Source organism: Loxodonta africana, chromosome 26 (assembly GCF_030014295.1).
Source record: "Loxodonta africana isolate mLoxAfr1 chromosome 26, mLoxAfr1.hap2, whole genome shotgun sequence".
NCBI lineage: Eukaryota > Metazoa > Chordata > Mammalia > Proboscidea > Elephantidae > Loxodonta > Loxodonta africana.
In genome coordinates, this window is record NC_087367.1 from 24,741,652 (window position 1) to 24,762,539 (window position 20,888).

Here is a 20,888-nt window from a genome sequence, read left to right on the forward strand (position 1 = left end):
TAGTCTTTTCTTTCTTTCCTGTCTTTTCAATGACCTCTTGCTTTCTTCATGTATGATGTCCTTGATGTAATTCCACAGCTCGTCTGGTCTTCGGTCACTAGTGTTCAATGCATCAAATCTATTCTTGAGATGGTCTCTAAATTCAGGTGGGATATACTCAAGGTCATATTTTGGCTCTTGTGGACTTGCTCTGATTTTCTTCAGTTTCAGCTTGACCTTGCATATGAGCAATTGATGGTCTGTTCCACAGTCGGCCCCTGGCCTTGTTTTGACTGATGATATTGAGCTTTTCCATCATCTCTTTCCACAGATGTAGTCAGTTTCATCTCTGTCTGTTCCATCTGGTGAGGTCCATGTGTATAGTCACCATTTGTGTTGGTGAAAAAAGGTATTTGCAATGAAGAAGTCATTGGTCTTGCAAATTTCTATCATTCGATCTCCGGCATTGTTTCTATCACCAAGGCCATATTTTCCAACTTCTGATCCTTCTTCTTTGTTTCCAGCTTTCACATTCCAATCACCAGTAATTATCAATGTATCTTGATTGCATGTTCAATCAATTTCAGACTGCAGCAGCTGATAAAAATCTTCTATTTCTTCATCTTTGGTTGGTACGTAAATTTAAATAATAGTCATGTTAACTGGTCTTCCTTTTAGGCGTATGGATATTATCCTATTACAGACAGCATTGTACTTCAGGATAGATCTTGAAATGTTCTTTTTGATGATGAATGTAACACCATTCCTCTTCAAGTTGTCATTCCCAGTATAGTAGACTATTTGATTGTCCAATTCAAAATGGCCAATACCAGTCCATTTCAGCTCACTAATGCCTAGGATATTGATGTTTATGCGTTCCATTTCATTTTTGACGATTTTCAGTTTTCCTAGATTCATACTTTGTACATTCCAGATTCCGATTATTAATGGATATTTGCAGTTGTTTCTTCTCCTTTTGAGTTGCGCCGCATCAGCAAATGAAGGTCCCGAAAACTTTACTCCATCCACGTCGTTAAGGTCGACTCTACTTTGAGGAGGCAGCTTTTCCCCAGTCATCTTTTGAGTGCCTTCCATCCTGGGGGCCCATCTTCCAGCACTGTATCATACAATGTTCCACCGCTATTCATAAGGTTTTCACTGCCTAATGCTTTTCAGAAGTAGACTGCCAGTTCCTTCTTCCTAGTCCATCTTAGTCTGGAAGCTCAGCTGAAACCTGTCCTCCATGGGTGACCCTGCTGGTATCTGAATACCGGTGGCATAGCTTCCACCATCACAGCAACACACAAGCCCCTACAGTACAACAAACTGACAGACTGCTAGGATTTAAATCCGTCTACTTACTAACTTTAGGATATTGCTTAATCTGCCTGTGCTTCAGTTTCGTCGTATGTAAAATGGGTATTATCATTCTACCTTTAAGGATTTTGCCGAATAGTATGAGAGTTATGATGTCTCCACTTCTCTGCTGCTGCTAGCCCTAATAAGCTTCCCTGCTAATTCCATAGTTACTTAATGATACAATATTCTCAAGCTAAAACCCAAAAAACAGTGCCTCTCAAATTTTAGTGTGTAATAAGTACACTTGAGCTTATTAAAATTGTTAATTTGAGGTCTTTACCTCACTCCCATTGAATATGAATCTCTGGGGAGATAGATAATCTTTCAACTAGTTTACCTATCTTTACTTTTTTACTTTTTCAAAGTCATTGCCTCCAGAATTCTCTTAAAACATAGAATTGATCATGCCCTTCCTTTTCTTAAAAATTCTCTTTGGCTCCCCATTTCCCACACTCCATGGACACTCAAAGCTCACATCATGTGACATCAGCCTACATTTAACTTCCTTTCACCCACACAAAGCTTAGCACCCTCTGACTACTGGCTATTTCTCAAATATGCCATACCATTCCTATCGTTATGTCTTTATTCCTTTCTCCCTCTTCCATATGTATTCATTGTTCAACACCCATCTGAAATGCTACCTCCATGAAATTTCTAGTAAATTTCCGTTTTACTTCTAGTAAAAAGTAATCACTTCTTTATCAGAAGGCTTAGGGTACTTTTTTTGTGCCTCTAATGACATTTATTTCCATCTGTCTTGCAATATGTTGGTTGTTTTGGGCTTCTACCCCCACTGATTTGCAAGTTCCTATTTTGAAAGTGTATTCATTTTTATATACCACATGACACCTATCCCTACAGTCCCTTGCACAAACTAGGCATTAGGTAAACATTAAATGAACAAATGAATGTTGGATGTGAAAGGAAGATATGGCATTTGGTGGAGGGGAGGGGTTGGAGGGAGTCAAAGATTATGGAATCATAGGTGAGTGGCTTTTTTTTAAGCTTCAGTATGCTTTCAAGTGAAATTTTAAAGAAATCATAAAGAAATGAGAGCTGGTCCACATGAACCACAGCCTCCACAAGCCTGAGACCAGAAGAGCTAGATGGTGCCCAGTTGCCACCATTGACTGTCCTGATCAGGATCACTATAGAAGGTCCCAATTAGAGTAGGAGAAAGATGTAGAACAAAATCCAAATCCATAAAAAAGACCAGATTACTAGTCTAATAGAAACTGGAGGAACCCCGAGACTATGGCCCTTAGACACCCTTCTAACTTATAACTGAAACCACTCCCAGAGAACACCTTTCAGCCAAATTGTAGACAGGCCCATAAAGTGAACAGTCACACCGTGAGAAAGAGCTCCTTAGAACAATCATCTGTATGAGATCAAAGGGGAACATCTGCCCAAAAACAAAGATAAGAAGGTAGGAAGGGACAGGAAAATTAGATGAATGGAAACAGGGAACTCAGGGTAGAAATGGGGAGAGTGCTGACACATTGTGGGGAATCCAACCAATGTCGTGGAACAATTTGTGTGTAAATTATTGAATGGGAAACTAATTTGCTCTGTAAACTTTGCCCTAAAACACAAAAAAGTGTTCTTAAAAAAAAAAATATGAGCAATCTGGCTGAAAATGGTGGCAGGGAGGATAGAGCTCCCGTGAACTTACAGTGCTCCCATCCCTTACCTCTCCCTGAGGCTCTGAGAAACCTCCGGGGCTCCGGGAAAAATAGTTTCCTAAAGGCCAAGTTCCTCAAGGATGAGAAAATAAAGCTCTTTGAAGCTGACTTGCTAAAAGTTTCATGGCAAGCTGGTTTAGTGCAGACCTAGAACTCCAATCCAGACTGTAGTCATTTTTTCATTTTATCATGTCTAGTGGTATTATGCTTTTCAGAAGTAGACTGCCGGGTCCTTCTTCCTAGTCTGTCTTAGTCTGGAAGCTCAGCTGAAACCTGTCCTCCATGGGTGACCCTGCTGGTATCTGAATACCGGTGGCATAGCTTCCAGCATCACAGCAACACACAAGCCCCCACAGTACGACAAACTGACAGACATGTCTAGGAAGAAGGACCCGGCAGTCTACTTCTGAAAAGCATTATCCAGTGAAAACCTTATGAATAGCAGTGAAACATTGTCTGATATAGTGCTGGAAGATGAGCCTCCCCAGGTTGGATGGCACTGAAAAGATGACTTGGGAAGAGCTGCCTCCTCAAAGTAGAGTCGACCTTAATGACGTGGATGGAGTAAAGCTTTCAGGACCTTCATTTGCTGATGTGGCACAACTCAAAATGAGAAGAAACAGCTGCAAACATCCATTAATAATCAGAAACTGGAATGTACAGAGTATGAATCTAGGAAAATTGGAAATGGTCAAAAATGAAATGGAACCCATAAACATCGATATCCTAGGCATTAGTGAGCTGAAATGGACTAGTATTGGCCATTTTGAATTGGACAATCATATAGTCTACTATGCTGGGAATGACGACTTGAAGAGGAATGGTGTTGCATTCATTGTCAAAAAGAACATTTCAAGATCTATCCAGAAGTACAATGCTGTCAGTGATAGGATAACATCCATACGCCTACAAGGAAGACCAGTTAATATGACTGTTATTCAAATTTATGCACCAACCACTAGGGCCAAAGGTGAAGAAATAGAAGATTTTTATCAGCTGCTGCAGTCTGATATTGATTGAACATGCAATCAAGATGCATTGATAATTACTGGTGATTGGAATGCAAAAGTTGGAAACAAAGACGGATCAGAAGTTGGAAAATATGGCCTTGGTGATAGAAACAATGCCGGAGATCAAATGATAGAATTTTCCAAGACCAACGACTTCTTCATTGCAAATACCTTCTTTCACCAACATAAACAGCGACTATACTCATGGACCTCATCAGATGGAACAGACAGAGATGAAACTGACTACATCTGTGGAAAGAGATGATGGAAAAGCTCAATATCATCAGTCAAAACAAGGCCAGGGGCCAACTGTGGAACAGTCAATTGCTCATATGCAAGTTCAAGCTGAAACTGAAGAAAATCAGGCCAAGTCCATGAGAGCCAAAATATGACCTTGAGTATATCCCACCTGAATTTAGAGACCATCTCAAGAATAGATTTGACGCATTGAACACTAATGACCGAAGACCAGACGAGTTGTGGAATGACATCAAAGACATCATACATGAAGAAAGCAAGAGGTCACTGAAAAAACAGGAAAGAAAGAAAAGACCAAGATGGATGTCAGAGGGGACTCTGAAACTTGCTCTTGAGCGTCGAGCACCTAAAGCAAAAGGAAGAATTGATGAAGTATAAGAACTGAACAGAAGGTATCAAAGGGCAGCTCGAGAAGACAAAGTATTATAATGACATGTGCAAAGAGCTGGAGATGGAAAACCAAGAGGGAAGAACCTGCTCGGCCATTTCTCAAGCTGAAAGAACTGAAGAAAAAATTCAAGCCTCAAGTTGAAATAGTGAAGGATTCCATGGGGAAAATATTAAGCCACACAGGAAGCATCAAAAGAAGACAGAAGGAACACACAGAGTCATTATACCAAAAAGAATTAGTCGATGTTCAACCATTTCAAGAGGTGGCATATGATCAGGAACCGATGGTACTGAAGGAAGAAGTCCAAGCTGCTCTGAAGGCATTGACGAAAAACAAGGCTCCAGGAATTGATGGAATATGAATTGAAATGTTTCAACAGACAGATGCAGCACTGGAGGTGCTCACTTGTCTATGCCAAGAAATATGGACGACAGCTTCCTGGCCAACTGACTGAAAGAGATCCATATTTATGCCTATTCCCAAGAAAGGTGATCCAACCGAATGTGGAAATTATAGAACAATATCATTAATATCACACACAAGCAAAATTTTGCTGAAGATCATTCAAAAACGGCTGCAGCAATATATCGACAGGGAACTGCCAAAAATTGAGGCCCGTTTCAGAAGAGGACATGGAACCAGGGATATCATTGCTGATGTCAGATGGATCCTGGCTGAAAGCAGAGAATACCAGAAGGATGTTTACCTGTGTTTTATTGACTATGCAAAGGCATTCGACTGTGTGGATCATAACAAGTTATGGATAACATTGCGAAGAATGGGAATTCCATAACACTTAATTGTACTCATGAGGAACCTTTACAGAGATCAAGAGGCAGTTGTTCAGCCAGAACAAGGGGATACTGATTGGTTTAAAGTCAGGAAAGGTGTGCGTCATGTTTGTATTCTTTCACCATACCTATTTAATCCATATGCTGAACAAATAGTCCGAGAAGCTGGACTATATGAAGAAGAACGGGGCATCAGGATCGGAGGAGGACTCATTAACAACCTGCGTTATGCAGATGACACAACCTTGCTTGCTGGAAGTGAAGAGGACTTGAAGCACTTACTAATGAAGATCAAAGACCACAGCCTTCAGTATGGATTACACCTCAACGTAAAGAAAACAAAAATCCTCACAACTGGACCAATGAGCAACATCATGATAAACGGAGAAAAGTTTGAAGCTGTCAAGGATTTCATTTTACTTGGATCCACAATCAACAGCCATTGAAGCAGCAATGAAGAAATCAAAAGACGCGTTGCATTGGGTAAATCTGCTCCATAGGACCTCTTCAAAATGTTGAAGAGCAAAGATGTCAGCCTGAAGACTAAGGTGCGCCTGACCAAAGCCATGGTATTTTCAGTCACATCATGTGCATGTGAAAGCTGGGCAATGAATAAAGAAGGCCGAAAAAGAGTTGATGCCTTTGAATTGTGGTGTTGGCAAAGAATATTGACTATACCATGGACTGCCAAAAGAATGAACAAATCTGTCTTGGACGAAGTGCGGCCAGAATGCTCCTTAGAGGCAAGGATGGTGAGACTACGTCTTACAGACTTTGGACATGTTGTCAGGAGGGATCAGTCCCTGGAGAAGGAAATCATGCTTGGCAGAGTACAGGGTCAGCAGAAAAGAGGAAGACCCTCAACAAGGTGGATTGACACAGTGGCTGCAACAATGAGCTCAAGCATAACGATTGTAAGGATGGCGCAGGACCTGGCAGCGTTTCGTTCTGTTGTGCATAGGGTCTCTATGAGTCAGAACCGACTCGATGGCACCTAACAACAACAGTGGCATTATCCTGGTGGCATAGTATTTAAGTGCTATGGCTTCTAGACAAAAGATTGGCAATTCAAATCCAGCAGGCGCTCCTTGGAAACTCTATGGGGCAGGTCTCCTCTGTCCCGTAGGGTCACTATGAGTCAGAATCGACTCAACGGCAACGGGTTTGTTGTTTTTTGGTTTTTTTTTTAATGATATTATCATTAACAAATACTAAGCCTAAGCCAATCAGAGTTGAGTAATGAAATGTTTTACAGTCTCATGGAGATGCCCAGCCAGCGACTGGATGTGTGTCTAGAATGTGTAGCAAAGGAGAGCCAGCTGCCTGAGAGTGACAGTTGAAACTATGGGAGTAGACAAGATTGCCAAAGAAGAAAATAAAGGGAGGCGGGGGTGTTAACTGAGGATTCACCTAGAAGGCTCACTTACGTTTACAAAGCTGACAGAGGGAGAGGAGAAGTGAAAGAGTAAGTAGTCGGAAATAGAAGGATCCCATGATATTGCGGTATCATAGAAACTGAAGGAAGACAAATTTTCAAGAAGGTGGTTAGCAGTGTCCCGTGTTTCAGAGGTTAAAGATAATGAGTGCTCTACACTTAGAGAAACTTGACCCCTGAAACAGAATGGAAAGAAGCATTTTTTTCAACTAACTGCAGGCAACAGAAGTTTAACAACTTTATCAGCTATAAATTTATCAACATTAAAATACGTCCAGCAAAAGTTGAGGCATAGTCCAGTGAGCGTTGCCTTTGCTGAGCTTGAGAGCAAATTTATCAGTCTCATGTGGGGATTAGCTTTTGTGTAGCTAGTGTAAAATTGATCACATTGTTCATTGTAATGAATTTCTATTAGTTCTGATATTTGCCAGATTGACTGACCTGGTCTAAAGGAAGATAAACCACTTTGGATCATGGCCTGTAATGTATAATGAAACTGTGATTCTGGCCCTTGAGATTAAAAATCTGAAGTGTGTATGTTTCCCCTTGTTGTTTTTGCTCTGGGTTCCTCTTCCCTTGTGGACCCCCACCGTGTTCCTCCTCCTTCCACCAGTCTGTGGTTTCAAATAAATATATTTTATGATGTTCATACCATTTTTCCTGGGTAGGGCTTTCCCCCAAATTTTTCTCTGGCCTCCTATCCTTATAAATTGGACAGAACCAAAACCATCCCTGTTCCCCACTGGGACAGGATGCAGCCGGTGAATTGTGTACTAGCAGAAGAATAGCTCGTAAATTGGGCAGAAACAGCGGCGTTCTACTGAATGAGCACATAAAATAGGTGAGTAGTTTGGTTCCCCACCAGCAGACATATACACGCACATTCCCTTGTCTTCATCCCCCAGGTATGTGTTACAGGATGGGAGCCCATATCTGCGCTCCATGAAGCAGATTTCAAAGGACAAGCTTAAAGCCAGACGCAACAGAACTGCATTTGAAGAAGTTGAGGAAGATCTGAGGCTTTCCCTTTACCTCCAGGAGCAGGGTTCTGTCAAGGATCAGGTGCCCGATCAACAGTTGGATTTTAAGCAGCTCCTGGCCCGCTATAAAGGTAACCTGCTTCCTAAGGAAATATTGCCGTTGTGCCAAGGATTTCCAGTGTTTTTCTCCACTGTCATCCAGCAGAAGAAAAGTATGCCTCTTATTGTTATATTGTCTTTAATTCATCAGACCAACCTTAAACTTAGAAACAGAGCAGTTCCAACACATACTTGGATTATCGTTATTATCTTTACCAGTGGGTTTTTTTTTTCTCATTATAAAAAGAATGTGTTCATTATAGAAAAATTGGGCAATAGTAAAATATAAATTATATTCTTAAGCATTTTGTAACTTTTTGTTTTGATATAATTTCAAATTTACACAAGAGATTGCTAGATGGTGCAGTGAACTCTCATATACGCTTTACCCTAATGCACCAGTTGCTGGTATTTCGCTGCATTTGTTTTATAGTTTTATCTTTGCGCATGTGTATTTATTTTCCTGAGTATTTTGAGAGTAAGTTGAAGATATCAACTTCACCCCTGTACTCTTCAGTATGTGTTTCTGAAGAATCAGAGCATAGTAGAATGATCAGAATCAGGGCATTTAACACTGATAGAATACTATTATTGACTCCCCAGTCCATATTAAAATGCAGCCAATTATCTCAATAATTAGGAGTCCCTGGGTGGCACAAACGATTAAGCACTGAACTACTTAACACAAGGTTGGTGGTTCAAACTCACCCAGAGACACCTCGGAAGACAGGCCTGGCAATCTGCTTCTGAAAAGTCACAGCCTTGAAAACCCTTTGGAGCAGTTCTGTTCAGCACACATGGGGTTGCCATTGGTTGAATCAACTCAACTAACAACAATAGTATTGTTGTTTTTTTCCTCGTCCAGGGTCATGCATTACATTTAGTTGTCATATGTCTTTAGTCTTTTTAAGTCTGGAACAGTTTTTCAACCTTTATTTGTCTTTTATGACCATGACATTTTTTAAGAGTTCAGGCCAGTTATTTTGTAGTATTGCCCTTCCATTTAGGTTTGTCTGATGTTTCCCCAGGTCATGCCTTTTTTTTTTTTTTTGAATACCACAGAAACAATGTTGAGTCCTTCTCAGTACATGTATCAGGAGGTAAATGATATTGGTTTGTCCTATTATTGGCAGTGTTAACTTGGATGTCTCCCAGGTATCTCTTCTGTGTGGTTACTGTTTATTCCCATTGTAGTTAATAAGTCATTTGTGGAGAGATATTTGAGACTGTGCAAATATTCTGAAATTTTCACTTTCTAGCTTTGAAAAAAAAAAATTTTTTTTTTTTTTTTTCAGCTTTAGCTTTATTCTTGGGCTTTTAAAATGATATCTTTTGAGCAGCCACCCTGTGCTGGCCATTTTCCTTTATGTTACTGGATTCTCCCACCTACCATGCCAGACCCTATCCAGCTATTCTTCGTTCCTGGGTGACCCTCTATACTTATAAGCTAGGCTGAATCTATGGAAACCTCAAGGCTACTGCTTTTGCCTTCTTCCTTAAAGCCTAGACTAGGGACAGGTCTCAGCTTCCCTTCTGGTTCTTTTACCTGGACCCCTCTACCCCAACTCCTCTTAGCCTTTCCAAAAACTGAGCCTCCACATTTCGTTACTGCTCCTTTAGGAGAAGAGGCAAGTGAGTTTTCCTTTTCTTTCTTCCACCAAAGGCTCTATTCCCAGTCCTTGATGGGGAATGGTAATCATCAAGAAATAGTAGGCATTAGTCATTTTCTGCTATTTAGGAAGATATGCATAGCTCACAAACATTTCATTTAATCTCCCCAACATTATGAGAAATAAAGTTCAGAGCATAGATCCGTGGAATATTCTTACCTAGTTTCAAGTCCCAAAGCTCCCGTAAAACCAGTTGTATGATCTTGGGCAAGTTCCTTATCCTCTTTATGCCTTAGTTTCCTTATCTGTAGAGTGGGATTACAGTAATTCCCCCTTATCCACAGGGGATATATTCCAAGACCTCCCGTGTATGCCTGAAACTGCAGATAGTACCGAACCCTATGTATACTATGATTTGTCCTGTACGTGTATACATACAATAAAGTTTAATTTGTAAATTAGGCATAGTAAGATATTAACAACAATAACTAAAAATAAAATATAACAATTGTAACAATATACTGTAATAAAAGTTATATGCGTGACAGAGGGGGACAGTATGAGATTGCATCATGCTATGTACCCACTTAAAGTTTTCAACCACGGTTGACCAAAGGTAACTGCACCCTCGGAAAGCAAAACCACGGATAAGGGGGGGAGCTGCTGTATTTGGGGAATTAAATAAGATAATATAAATCCATAGTATAGTGCCCAGCCAGTAAGCACAGATTTGGGATTCTAATTAAAATGTGTCTGAGTCCTAGGTTCATATTCTTTTTTGATAATTTTAATTTCCATATTCTGTTAAATTATAGAACAGGAAAGTCTCCTGGGATCCTGTATTTTGAAATTTCAGGATTTTCTTTTTAAGAATTCTGACTGGATCTAAGCTATGCCTTTCTAATTTCAAGCACAGAGGTTTCCAAGGTTCAGAAAGCACCGCTGGGACACCCTTTCTAAAAAAGGAGAATAGAGGACTTGAGGTCAGGAAGCCTGGCCGCTAGCTTCTGCATGGTGCTGAGCCGATCACTTCGCTTCTCTGAGCCTCCATTTTCCTGTAAAAAAAAAAAAAACGACTCAAACTAGGTGATTTCAGTGCTCTCTGTTACCTTTCAGAAAAACAAATAATGTTCCCTAGCTCAATTTTTAGAACTTTGTGCAGTGTTTTTAAAAAATCATAGTCCTTTTAAGCAGATAATTCATTTATCCTTTTGAAGGTCTGGCTGTTTGGAACCTTGGCAGAGAATAATGATCCTTGCTCTGCCTTGCTCCCTAACCGCACTCTTGTTTGTGTAGCATATTTCTTTCTTTCTTTTTGACCAACATAGGATTCACTCCCCCAGAATAAGATTGTTGAGAAACTGCTTTTGCCTCTCCTCAAACTTCTCAGCATGGCCTGGGAAGCTTTCCTTCCTTGATACCAACTAAAGTTATTTTGTTCCAGCTAGACTGTAGTTAGGGCGATGGGATGTTAGAATGACACCAAGAAGAAAGGGCAGCAGTCTTTGGAGACTGAGTTACCCCAAGAGTATGCTACTTGTTTTTAAAGGAGCTGAGGTTTATAGTACAGCCCAAAGAACTGTGTCTTTTAGTAGGCCTCAGATGGCTTTGTAGGTCCTTACCCTGAGCGTCCACAGATAGACTTTAGGGGGTTGGTGAACCCACTAAAATCACGTGTTAAGATCCGTAACTGTTATCATTTTCTCAGGAACCTGAAGGTTAAGAGTGACTGTCGTAAAAGCACTGGAGAAAGCTGTGGTGTCTGTACATTGATTTCCGTGGATTACTGTTACCTGGACTCCCACCTGGTCTGACTCACTTGATTCAGCTGGAAGGAGCTTCTGAAATGTGTTTCACTTTGACTTTTGTTTCGAGAATGTAGGCTGTCAATTAATAATGTAGTGGGTGAAAGAGGGGAAAGGGGGAGGAGAGTTAAATGTGGCCCCTCTGGGCCTTTCTAGCAGGGGAGGAGCCTACTCCCTGCTTACCGTTCAAGCAAAAAGTGCTTCTGGTGAGTCTGTAGTTTCTGAAAGGCTGAAAGGAAAAAGTTCATTTTAGTACATGTTATTCAGTCAAATGAAGACACTCACTTTGTTCACAGGCATAGTATAATTATCCTTCTGATTTTTACCTGTCTTTCAGGGTTTAGCAAATCAGTCATCAAAACAATGTCCATCATGGATTTTGAAAAGGTGAATCTTGAATTAATAGAGGCCTTATTAGAGTGGATTATGGATGGAAAGCATTCCTACCCTCCAGGTAACTGCTGCTTGTCTTCATTTGTGTGAGAGATGGCAGAAGAGAAGGGAGCTTACTTCCTGAAGTAATGGGCGCTGCGGGGACAGCCTCCCTTCCTGGAGCCCCCACCCCAGTACCCCAGCTATGTGTTAAAGTTGCTTACTAGCTTCTAAGGGGGAAATATTACCTTTTGAGGTTCGCTTTTTTTTTGTTCCTACCAAGCAAAACAGAGATGTTAACCATACAAAGCCCAAAAGGAAGAAAGCTGAAAAAAAGCCAGAGTGGTCTACACACTGAACACTCAGTCCCTGGCTAAATGAAAGTCGTGTAATGAGTGTTTGAGTCACACGTAAACTCTCTGCCCATGGAGACCATGAGGGAGTGGGGTTAAGAGCACAGGCTTTGGAGTCTGGTAAACCTCCCAGCTCTGCTACTCAGGAATTCTATAACCTCAGATAAAGCACCCATCTCTTCTATGCCTCAGTGTCCGTGTTTGTAAAATGAAGATAGTAATATATCTCTTGTATAAAGCTATTTTGAGGATTAAAAGAAACCATATATAAAGTGCTTAGCACAGTGCTTGGCATATAGTTCCGAATCAAAAAAACCAGACCCATGGTCATCTAGTCAATTCTGACTCATAGTGACTCCGTAGATTAGAGTAGAACTGCCCCATAGAATTTCCACGGCTGTAATCTCTACAGAAGTAGACTACCACATCTTTCTCCCACAGAGCAGCTGGTGGGTTCAAACCTCCAGTCTTTAGCAGCTGAGCGCTTAACCACTGTGCCACCAGGGCTCCTTGGCATATAGTTGTTGCCCAGTAAACCTACCCCTCATAATGATGCTATAATTGTACTACTGCATTTACCGTCATCATCATCATCATCACCGTTACTACTACTGCTGCTTTACCACAGAGCGAGCACTACGTTCCCCCCTCCTCACTGCCTTCCTGTCCCCGAGGCCTTCCTACCTCTCTGGCAGTTCCTTCTCCCCACAGTGTGATCCCCCAGATCTTCTCATGACTGAATCCTTCACGTCACTCAGGTTCCTGCTCAAATGTCACCTCTTCAGAGAGGTTTTCTCTGGCTGACCTACAACTATTGCCTCTTCTTTGTCATAATACCCACACATGGTTTTTATTTTCTTCATAGCATGTAACACCATCTGGAATTATTGTTTTGCTTACTCGCTGTCTCCTTCAGTAGAGTATGAGCTCTCTAAATATAGGAATTTCTTGTTCACCACTCTGTTGTGCAGACCCTAAAACATTGCCTGGCACTGAGTGAGCATTGGATGCTTGAATAAATAGAGGGTAGCCAATGTTGGATGATCTCTAAATGGAGTAATAGATTTTTAAAATCACTTTATGTGCTCATTATACAGTGCTTAAGAGAAATGAGAACGGCTGCCCCCCTTGCTTAGACTTTCATCATTGTGTGGCTATTTTCTAGAGACTTGTGGGCCACATGAAACTGTTGAAGTGCCTTGTTGCTCTTTTCTTAGCAAGTGGCCAGTGTTGGCTAATGCATTATCACTGAACTGAATATCTTGTTTTGTCCCAAAGGAAAAGACTATTATTGGGAGAAAAAAAACCAAGCAGAGGAACCAAAGAAATGTCAAAAAAAAAATTACCTGAATTTGGAGCAGAGAAGATATAGTAATTAGAGAGTTGAGATATATGTGTGAATATTAAAGATACCCCTGACACACATGGCCAAGCCATGAGAGCAGACCAGATTAAGAAACACAGAAAAATATAGACAAAAAATGTTTTTCTATCCATATAGATTATTTTAACACTCTAAAATTTTTTGGCATTTTAGTAGAGAGGAGCATGGGGTATAGAATAGAAAGAGCGTGGAGCTGGTGCCAGAACGCTTGGGTTTGAGTCCAAGCACCACTCCTGTTAACCCCATGACCTGGCCAAGTTACTGAGTCACTTCTGACCGCTGTTTGCTGTACCATAAAGTAGGGGTACTCACAACCTTCTTATTGAGTGGCTATGTGGATCAAATGAGATAATGTATATGAACACTTTTTGTATACTTACAGAAAGTGCTGAAAAATGTTTTGGCTTTCTTACTTCAGAGTTAAATTTTGTTAATAATTTAGATTATTTAGTGGGGAGAATAACTATGATAAATATAAATAATAGGTCATAAGTTCCTCGTGGGCAGATCTTTGTTTTATCTCCTGTTGCACCTAGCACAAAGTTGGCATACCCGTTGCCATCAACCCAATTCTGACTCATGGTGACTCTATAGGACGGAGTAGAACTGCCCCATAGGATTTCCAAGGAGCGGCTGGTAGATTCAAACTGCTGACCTTTTCATTAGCAGCCAAGCTCTTAACTGCTGTGCCACCCGGGCTCCAAAGCTGGCATAGGCATCTGATAAATATTTGTGAAACCATTAGTAAATAATTGACGTTCTGCATCTTCAACATATATCTGAATTTAGATTACCAAATTGGCCAGCCATTTATGGTTTCTTTTTCTCATTTTCATTAGAATGTTTTTGGGTTTTATTCATTAATACCAAAGAGTCTTCCTGTCTTATAAAGTTAGAAGGTAACTCTTCCTGTGGAAACAGTTTCCGTGGCCAGTGCACTGAAGAAGTATGTTCAAAGAATTTTGCTAATAACTTCTTGTATGACTAACTTAAGGCATTACATTTTTCCACACCTCAGTTTTTCCTGTTCTAGAAAGATGATAATACTCCATTCACTTTGTAGTTATTAAGTCAGAGAATGTGTAAAAACATAATTTGTTCTTTATGTAAATCCATGGGGGCCTTACAAAGAAAAGAAAATTAACAGTGAAAATTCTTGGATTAATACTTTTTTTGTTTGGTTTAAAATATCTTTCTCATCTATATTAGTTTTTCCTTGTTTTGCATTTTTCAATTTGATTATTTTTATATACCCAGGTGCCATACTTGTGTTTTTACCGGGACTAGCAGAAATCAAAATGCTTTACGAACAGCTACAATCTAATCCCCTTTTCAACAACAGACGTAGTAATCGGTAAGTTACTTGCCTTATTCTTAAACACGAAGGTGAATAACCAGAAAGGCCTCATTTACAGTCAGCACCCTCAGGCGTCACTCCTCAAGGATATGTTTGTTTATGCCAGCTGGAAATAGAGAACCTATTTGCCCCAGGAAATCAGTTATTTCCATTCCATTAAAAAATAATAATATTAGCCTTTGCTTGGCATACTGACTCAGCAAACTCACACTTAATTTCAGTTGCCAGATCCTTGCAGGGGTGTGGGGGAGAGTCAGTGTTAGTGACAACAAAGAAATGTTACTACCACTTTAAGAGAAAATGATTTTCAGTGGTTCCTCTTCCAGTAGCAAGACCTACTGGCTTTATCTCCATATTTAAGAGGAAAAGTATTTGATAGATGGACATCCCCTAACAACATAAGAATGAAGTTTCTTAGCTCACATCACCGTCTCTTCCTCTGCACTTAAAGGTAGGGGAAAAAATCGTTCTTTGCTGGTTAGTTTACTCTATGCTTATTATTTATAGAATATTAACTATTCCTTTTGGTTATTTAGTATTGAATTATACTCCAATGTTTTTCCCAGGTAAATGCAAGATTTTTAGTTCATAAAAAACACATTGCCAAAGGACAAATATTGTATAAGACCACTATTATAAGATCTTCAGAAATAGTATGAACTGAGAAGAACACATACTTTTGTGGTTACGAGGCGGGGAGGGAGGGAGGGTGGAAGAGGGTTATTTACTGATTAGTTAGTAGATAAGAACTACTTTAGGTGAAGGGAAGGACAACACTCAATACACGGAAGGTCAGCTCAAATGGACTGGACCAAAAGCAAAGACGTTTCCGGGATAAACTGAATGCTTCAAAGGTCAGCGGAGCAAGGGCGGGGGTTTGGGGACTATGGCTTAAGAGGACTTCTAAGTCAATTGGCAAAATAATACTATTATGAAAACATTCTGCATCGTACTTTGAAATGTGGCGTCTGGGGTCTTAAATGCTAACAAGCGGCCATCTAAGATGCATCATTGGTCTCAACCCACCTGGATCAAAGGAGAATGAAGAACACCAAGGTCACAGGACAACTAAAAGCCCAAGAGACAGAAAGGGCCACATGAACCAGAGACTTACATCATCCTGAGACCAGAAGAACTAAATGGTGTCCGGCTACAACCGATGACTGCCCTGACAGGGAGCACAACGGAGAGCCCCTGAGGGAGCAGGAGAACAGTGGGATGCAGACCCCAAATTCTCATAAAAAGACCAGACTCAATGGTCTGACTGAGACTAGAGGAGTCCCGGTGGTCATTGTCCCCAAACCTTCTGTTGGCCCAGGACAGGAACCATTCCCGACGACAACTCATCAGACGTGGAAGGGACTGGACAGTGGGTTGGAGAGAGATGTTGATGAAGAGTGAGCTACTTGTATCAGGTGGACACTTGAGACTGTGTTGGCATCTCCTGTCTGGAGGGGAGATGGGAGAGTAGAGAGGGTTAGAAACTGGCAAATTGTCACGAAAGGAGAGACCGGAAGGGCTGACTCATTAGGGGGAAAGTAAGTGGGAGTATGGAATAAGGTGTATATAAGCTTATATGTGACAGACTGACTTGATTTGGAAACGTTCACTTAAAGCTCAATAAAAATTATTAAAAAAAAAAAAACACATTGCCATTGAGTCAACTCCAAGCCATGGCGACCCCATATCTGTCAGAGTAGAACTATGCTTCCTACGGCTTTCAGTGGCTATGCTCTTACCGAAGTGTATTGCTAGGTTTACTCATAGAACTGAGTAAATAGTTGCTAAGCATCAGAAAGAGCCTCCCCATTTAGAAGAGCCGGGCCTTGAGGTCAGGTTGTAGAGAAGGTGCTCATACTTGGAACCGTAAGGTTTTAATGTAAAATCACAACGGCAATCCAATTTCATTGCTTTGTACTAGAAGACTTAGTGTGCCTTAATTTCTTTTCAGATGTGTCATTCATCCACTTCATTCATCTTTATCCAGCGAAGAGCAGCAGGCTGTGTTCGTAAAACCTCCTGTAGGTGTAACTAAGATTATAATTTCCACCAACATTGCTGAGACGTCCATAACCATCGATGATGTTGTCTACGTCATCGATTCTGGGAAAATGAAGGAAAAGAGGTATTGTCTTTTGGTGATGTAAGAGAGGGGCTGAAGATGTCACATTTAGGGTGACACAGCTGCCAGAGGCTAATGCTGTTAAGCTGCCTGGTTACTGTTTGGGAAGGTGCCTCCTGAGAACTGTGTGCAGTTGTGTGAGTGATTCGTAGCCAGGACCGTGAACCTTGAAGTCAAATGGAGGTGGAAAGTTTACGGTTTTACCTTGGAAGTAATTATTTTGCTGTCTTTTTCTCACATGTATTTACATGTGCTTGAATTAAAAACAGTTGAATAAACGAACTGTATGTACTGGAACTGGATACCATTTATCATCTGCACTAGGCGCCCCCACCAGAAGCTCAACTATCCCAGGACACACGGGCCTATGTCCTCCTACAGACGCCTGGTGGCTCTTCTGTTCTGCCCATGTCAGCTAAAGCCTTGGACATGTATTGGTAAAAAAAAAAAAAACTCTCTTTTTTACATTTTCTATTTCTTTATAGATATGATGCTAGCAAAGGTATGGAAAGCCTAGAGGATACTTTTGTGTCTCAAGCTAATGCCCTGCAAAGGAAAGGCCGAGCTGGCCGTGTGGCTTCTGGAGTCTGCTTCCATTTATTCACTAGCCATCACTACAGCCACCAACTGTTAAAGCAGCAGCTACCAGAAATACAAAGAGTGCCATTGGAACAGCTGTGTCTAAGGTACCTCTTCATTTCCTGTTCTAAGTGGCCTAGAAGTTTCTCACCCTGTTTAAGGCCCGTGTTTTCTTTTTCCTAGTAGAGGTTTTGCTAAGTGTGGACATGGGTGAACTCATTCATTTGCAAAGAAAGAGCTCTTCAGTATTGCTTTTACTATTCTTTTTAACTTTTTGCACAAAAAGGTGTCTCACATTGCAGAGGAGGGCCCTCAAATAGACCTTAAGAATACATTTGTAAATGAAGAAAGTAATCGAACCTGTCTGGGATTTTCTACTCTGGGCAACACCAATATTAAATAATCACAGGGAAAAATCTGCAGCCTCTTTATCAATTAGAGCAAAGTAATCAAAAACTCCTTGAAGGTACCATTATTTCCCTGATGAACAAATAAGTACAAGTACCATAAAATAGGATTTAACGAACAAATGATCAGACTTAACGTTATCAAGGCTGGGAAATCTTTGGTTCAGTCTTCCTGAAAATTTGCCTGGCCTTCTATAAAAAAAAAAAAAAGAAATTTTTTTTTTTTTTTTTGTATAAAAACCCTAAAATCACCTCTGCCCTTGGACCTGGTCATTACACTGTGAGGAGCATGCCCATAAAAAATAACCCAAAGGGGAAAAGCAATCACTTGTATGAAGACGTTCCAGCTCTTCCTTTATCCGTCAGCTGAATGTATCCTGAGAGCCTTCTGTTGGCCAGGCACTGGGCTGAGCAGTAGGACACTGTAGGCAATCAGACGTGTCCCTGCTTTCACGTGTCCAGGCCAGCTCTTAAATGAGCTGGACCGAGGTAGTGGCCACACAAACGAAGAAGGATGCAGGGATTTGAGAGAGCTTTGGAAGTTGACTGACCGACGAGCGAGGATAGGAGAAGGGGCAGATGTAATAGATGCAGCACATATAATTTAAAAGCAACTCAAATAAACAGCAGTAGGGAAATAGGTCAAATATACAGGCCAACGTGATTGATCCTTTTAAAAAAAAAAATTGAAATTAAGTGGCTTATGTCAGTGTATGTCTTAGAGTTAAACACCTTGAGTAGAAAAAAGCTAGGTACCAAATATATATACGTTCATAAAAACGTCAAAGTGCATGTTTGACATCTAAAAATGGAATTAGAGGTGAAAAGAATAAAATTTTATGTAGTAAAACTGCGAAAGCCAGCACCTTGTAAGGCAGAAACCTGTCAGGGAAGGAAAACTCGGAATATTTTCCACTAAAGCGAGCAATACAGAAGGTTTCTTCTGCCCCATCAAAGGTGGAAAACTTTAAAACAGTAGTTATTCAAGAGCTATCACAAGGCAGGAAACAGATTAATTTTATAAACAATAACTGGAAATTCAGATGTGAAAGAGTAAATGAATTAGTTGTATTTTATTTCATAATTTGAACCCACTGCTATAGGAAGAACCATTTCGAAAGTTTAAAGAGAGGATTTTACCCTGAACCTGAAAAAGTTTCAGAATCTGAAAGTTTGTCTGTAGTTTATTCCTGGGTGAACTAGATGATGTAAGCATGTAACTGGGAAATTATACGTTATTTTCTTTCAAGAAAAATACTATCTTACTCTTCCGTGTCTTCCCCCCAGGAATAAGATTGACAAATTATTTTTGTTTTTTCTTTGTTCAGAATTAAAATCTTAGAGATGTTTAGCACTCATACTCTCCAATCTGTGTTCTCTCGGCTCATTGAACCTCCACACACTGATTCTCTCCGTGCCTCTAAAATACGATTACGAGACTTGGGAGCATTAACTCAAGATGAAAAATTGACCCCTCTTGGGTATCACTTGGCCTCTCTGCCCGTGGATGTGAGAATCGGCAAGCTGATGCTGTTTGGCTCCATCTTCCGCTGTTTGGATCCTGCTCTCACCATTGCTGCCAGTTTGGCCTTTAAGTCCCCTTTTGTAAGTAAACAACCTTCATCTAACCTGGAGTCCCACAGGTCTCTGAAGGGACCACAGGCCCTTCATCTAAAAATGTTCTCGTATATTTCATCAGATCCTCAAAGAGGTCCATGTCCCATATAAAGACTAAGAACTAGGGATCTACATTATTAAAATAGTCTAAATGTGCTTTTTATCAGATCTGCTATACTTGCTCATTATAGAAAAATCAGAAAATGCAAACGAGCAAAAGATGCGCCTATATCGATTTAAAAAGCAATCAGCCTACTGGACTGATAGAGACTAGAGAAACCCCAAAAACTATCACCCTAAGATAACCTTTGAATTTGGAACTGAAGCTGTTTCTGGAGGTCATCTTTCAGCCAATAGATTGGTTTATAAAATAACAATATCACCTGTGAGTAATGTGCTCCCTTGAACAATCAACTATATGAGACCAAATGGTCAACATTTACCCAAAAGCGAAGATGAGAAGGCACAGACAAGGGAAGCTAGATCAATGGAAACAAAACAAACAAAACAGAAATAATAAGAATGCTGACACACTGTGAAAATTATAACCAGTATCGTAGAACAATTTGTATAAAAATTTTTAAATGGAAACCTAATTTGCTATGTAAACTTTCACCTAAAACACAATAAAATCTTATTAAAAGCAAATCTCAATTAGAGCCAGCTAAATGTTTTGACTTCAAGGAGACACGAAGGATTACAAGGCAAAATAGAGCAACATTGGTAAGAAAGAGGAAAGGAAAGGAAATTAAAATAAAAAAAAACCAGGGGGGTCACAGGGAATGGTAGAAAACATTTCTGAATCAGCTAGTCACCTGCTAACAAGCTGCAAAGATTTCCAGTGATAGTTGTCATATTAGTTTAGTGAAACTGAAGCAGTGCTCGTCCCCTTTCCTGTGCTTCATTTCTCCCTGCCTGCCACAGAAACGTGCTGCCACATTTAATAGGATCAGCTTTGTTCACTTTCTCCCTCCCAACCCCTTTTATTTTTTACAATTCTGTTTGCATCCTTGAATTCATCGACTTCCTGCAGTGCCCAGCAAAACCTTAGATTGAAGACTTCATTTGAACCTGGAAAAAAAAAAGAAAAAGCATTCAATACATTTTATTCCACTGGGACCACCTGCCATTATTTTATCACAGTTTAGTTTACACAGGTAGGGAAATGTTGTTAGGTGCCTTGTTGAGTTATGTGAAAGCATAACTGCCCCATAAGGTTTTCTAGGCTGTAATCTTTATTGAAGCAGATCACCAGGTCTTTCTCCATGGAAACCACTGGGTGAGTTTGAACC

General features: G+C 40.4%; 1 protein-coding gene across 8 annotated transcripts in view; it reads left to right on the plus strand.

The window, feature by feature from the left end:
- Positions 1 to 20,888, plus strand: part of DHX57 (DExH-box helicase 57) — a 98,329-nt gene that overhangs the window by 48,814 nt on the left and 28,627 nt on the right. For all 8 annotated transcript variants that reach the window (XM_010595883.3, XM_003416089.4, XM_010595879.3 and 5 more), the window contains 6 exons: positions 7,817 to 8,022; positions 11,743 to 11,859; positions 14,772 to 14,868; positions 16,823 to 16,996; positions 17,479 to 17,679; positions 19,308 to 19,584. In XM_010595883.3, coding sequence (XP_010594185.1) covers positions 7,817 to 8,022; positions 11,743 to 11,859; positions 14,772 to 14,868; positions 16,823 to 16,996; positions 17,479 to 17,679; positions 19,308 to 19,584 — 1,072 coding nt within the window. The remainder of the gene's footprint in view (positions 1 to 7,816; positions 8,023 to 11,742; positions 11,860 to 14,771; positions 14,869 to 16,822; positions 16,997 to 17,478; positions 17,680 to 19,307; positions 19,585 to 20,888) is intronic.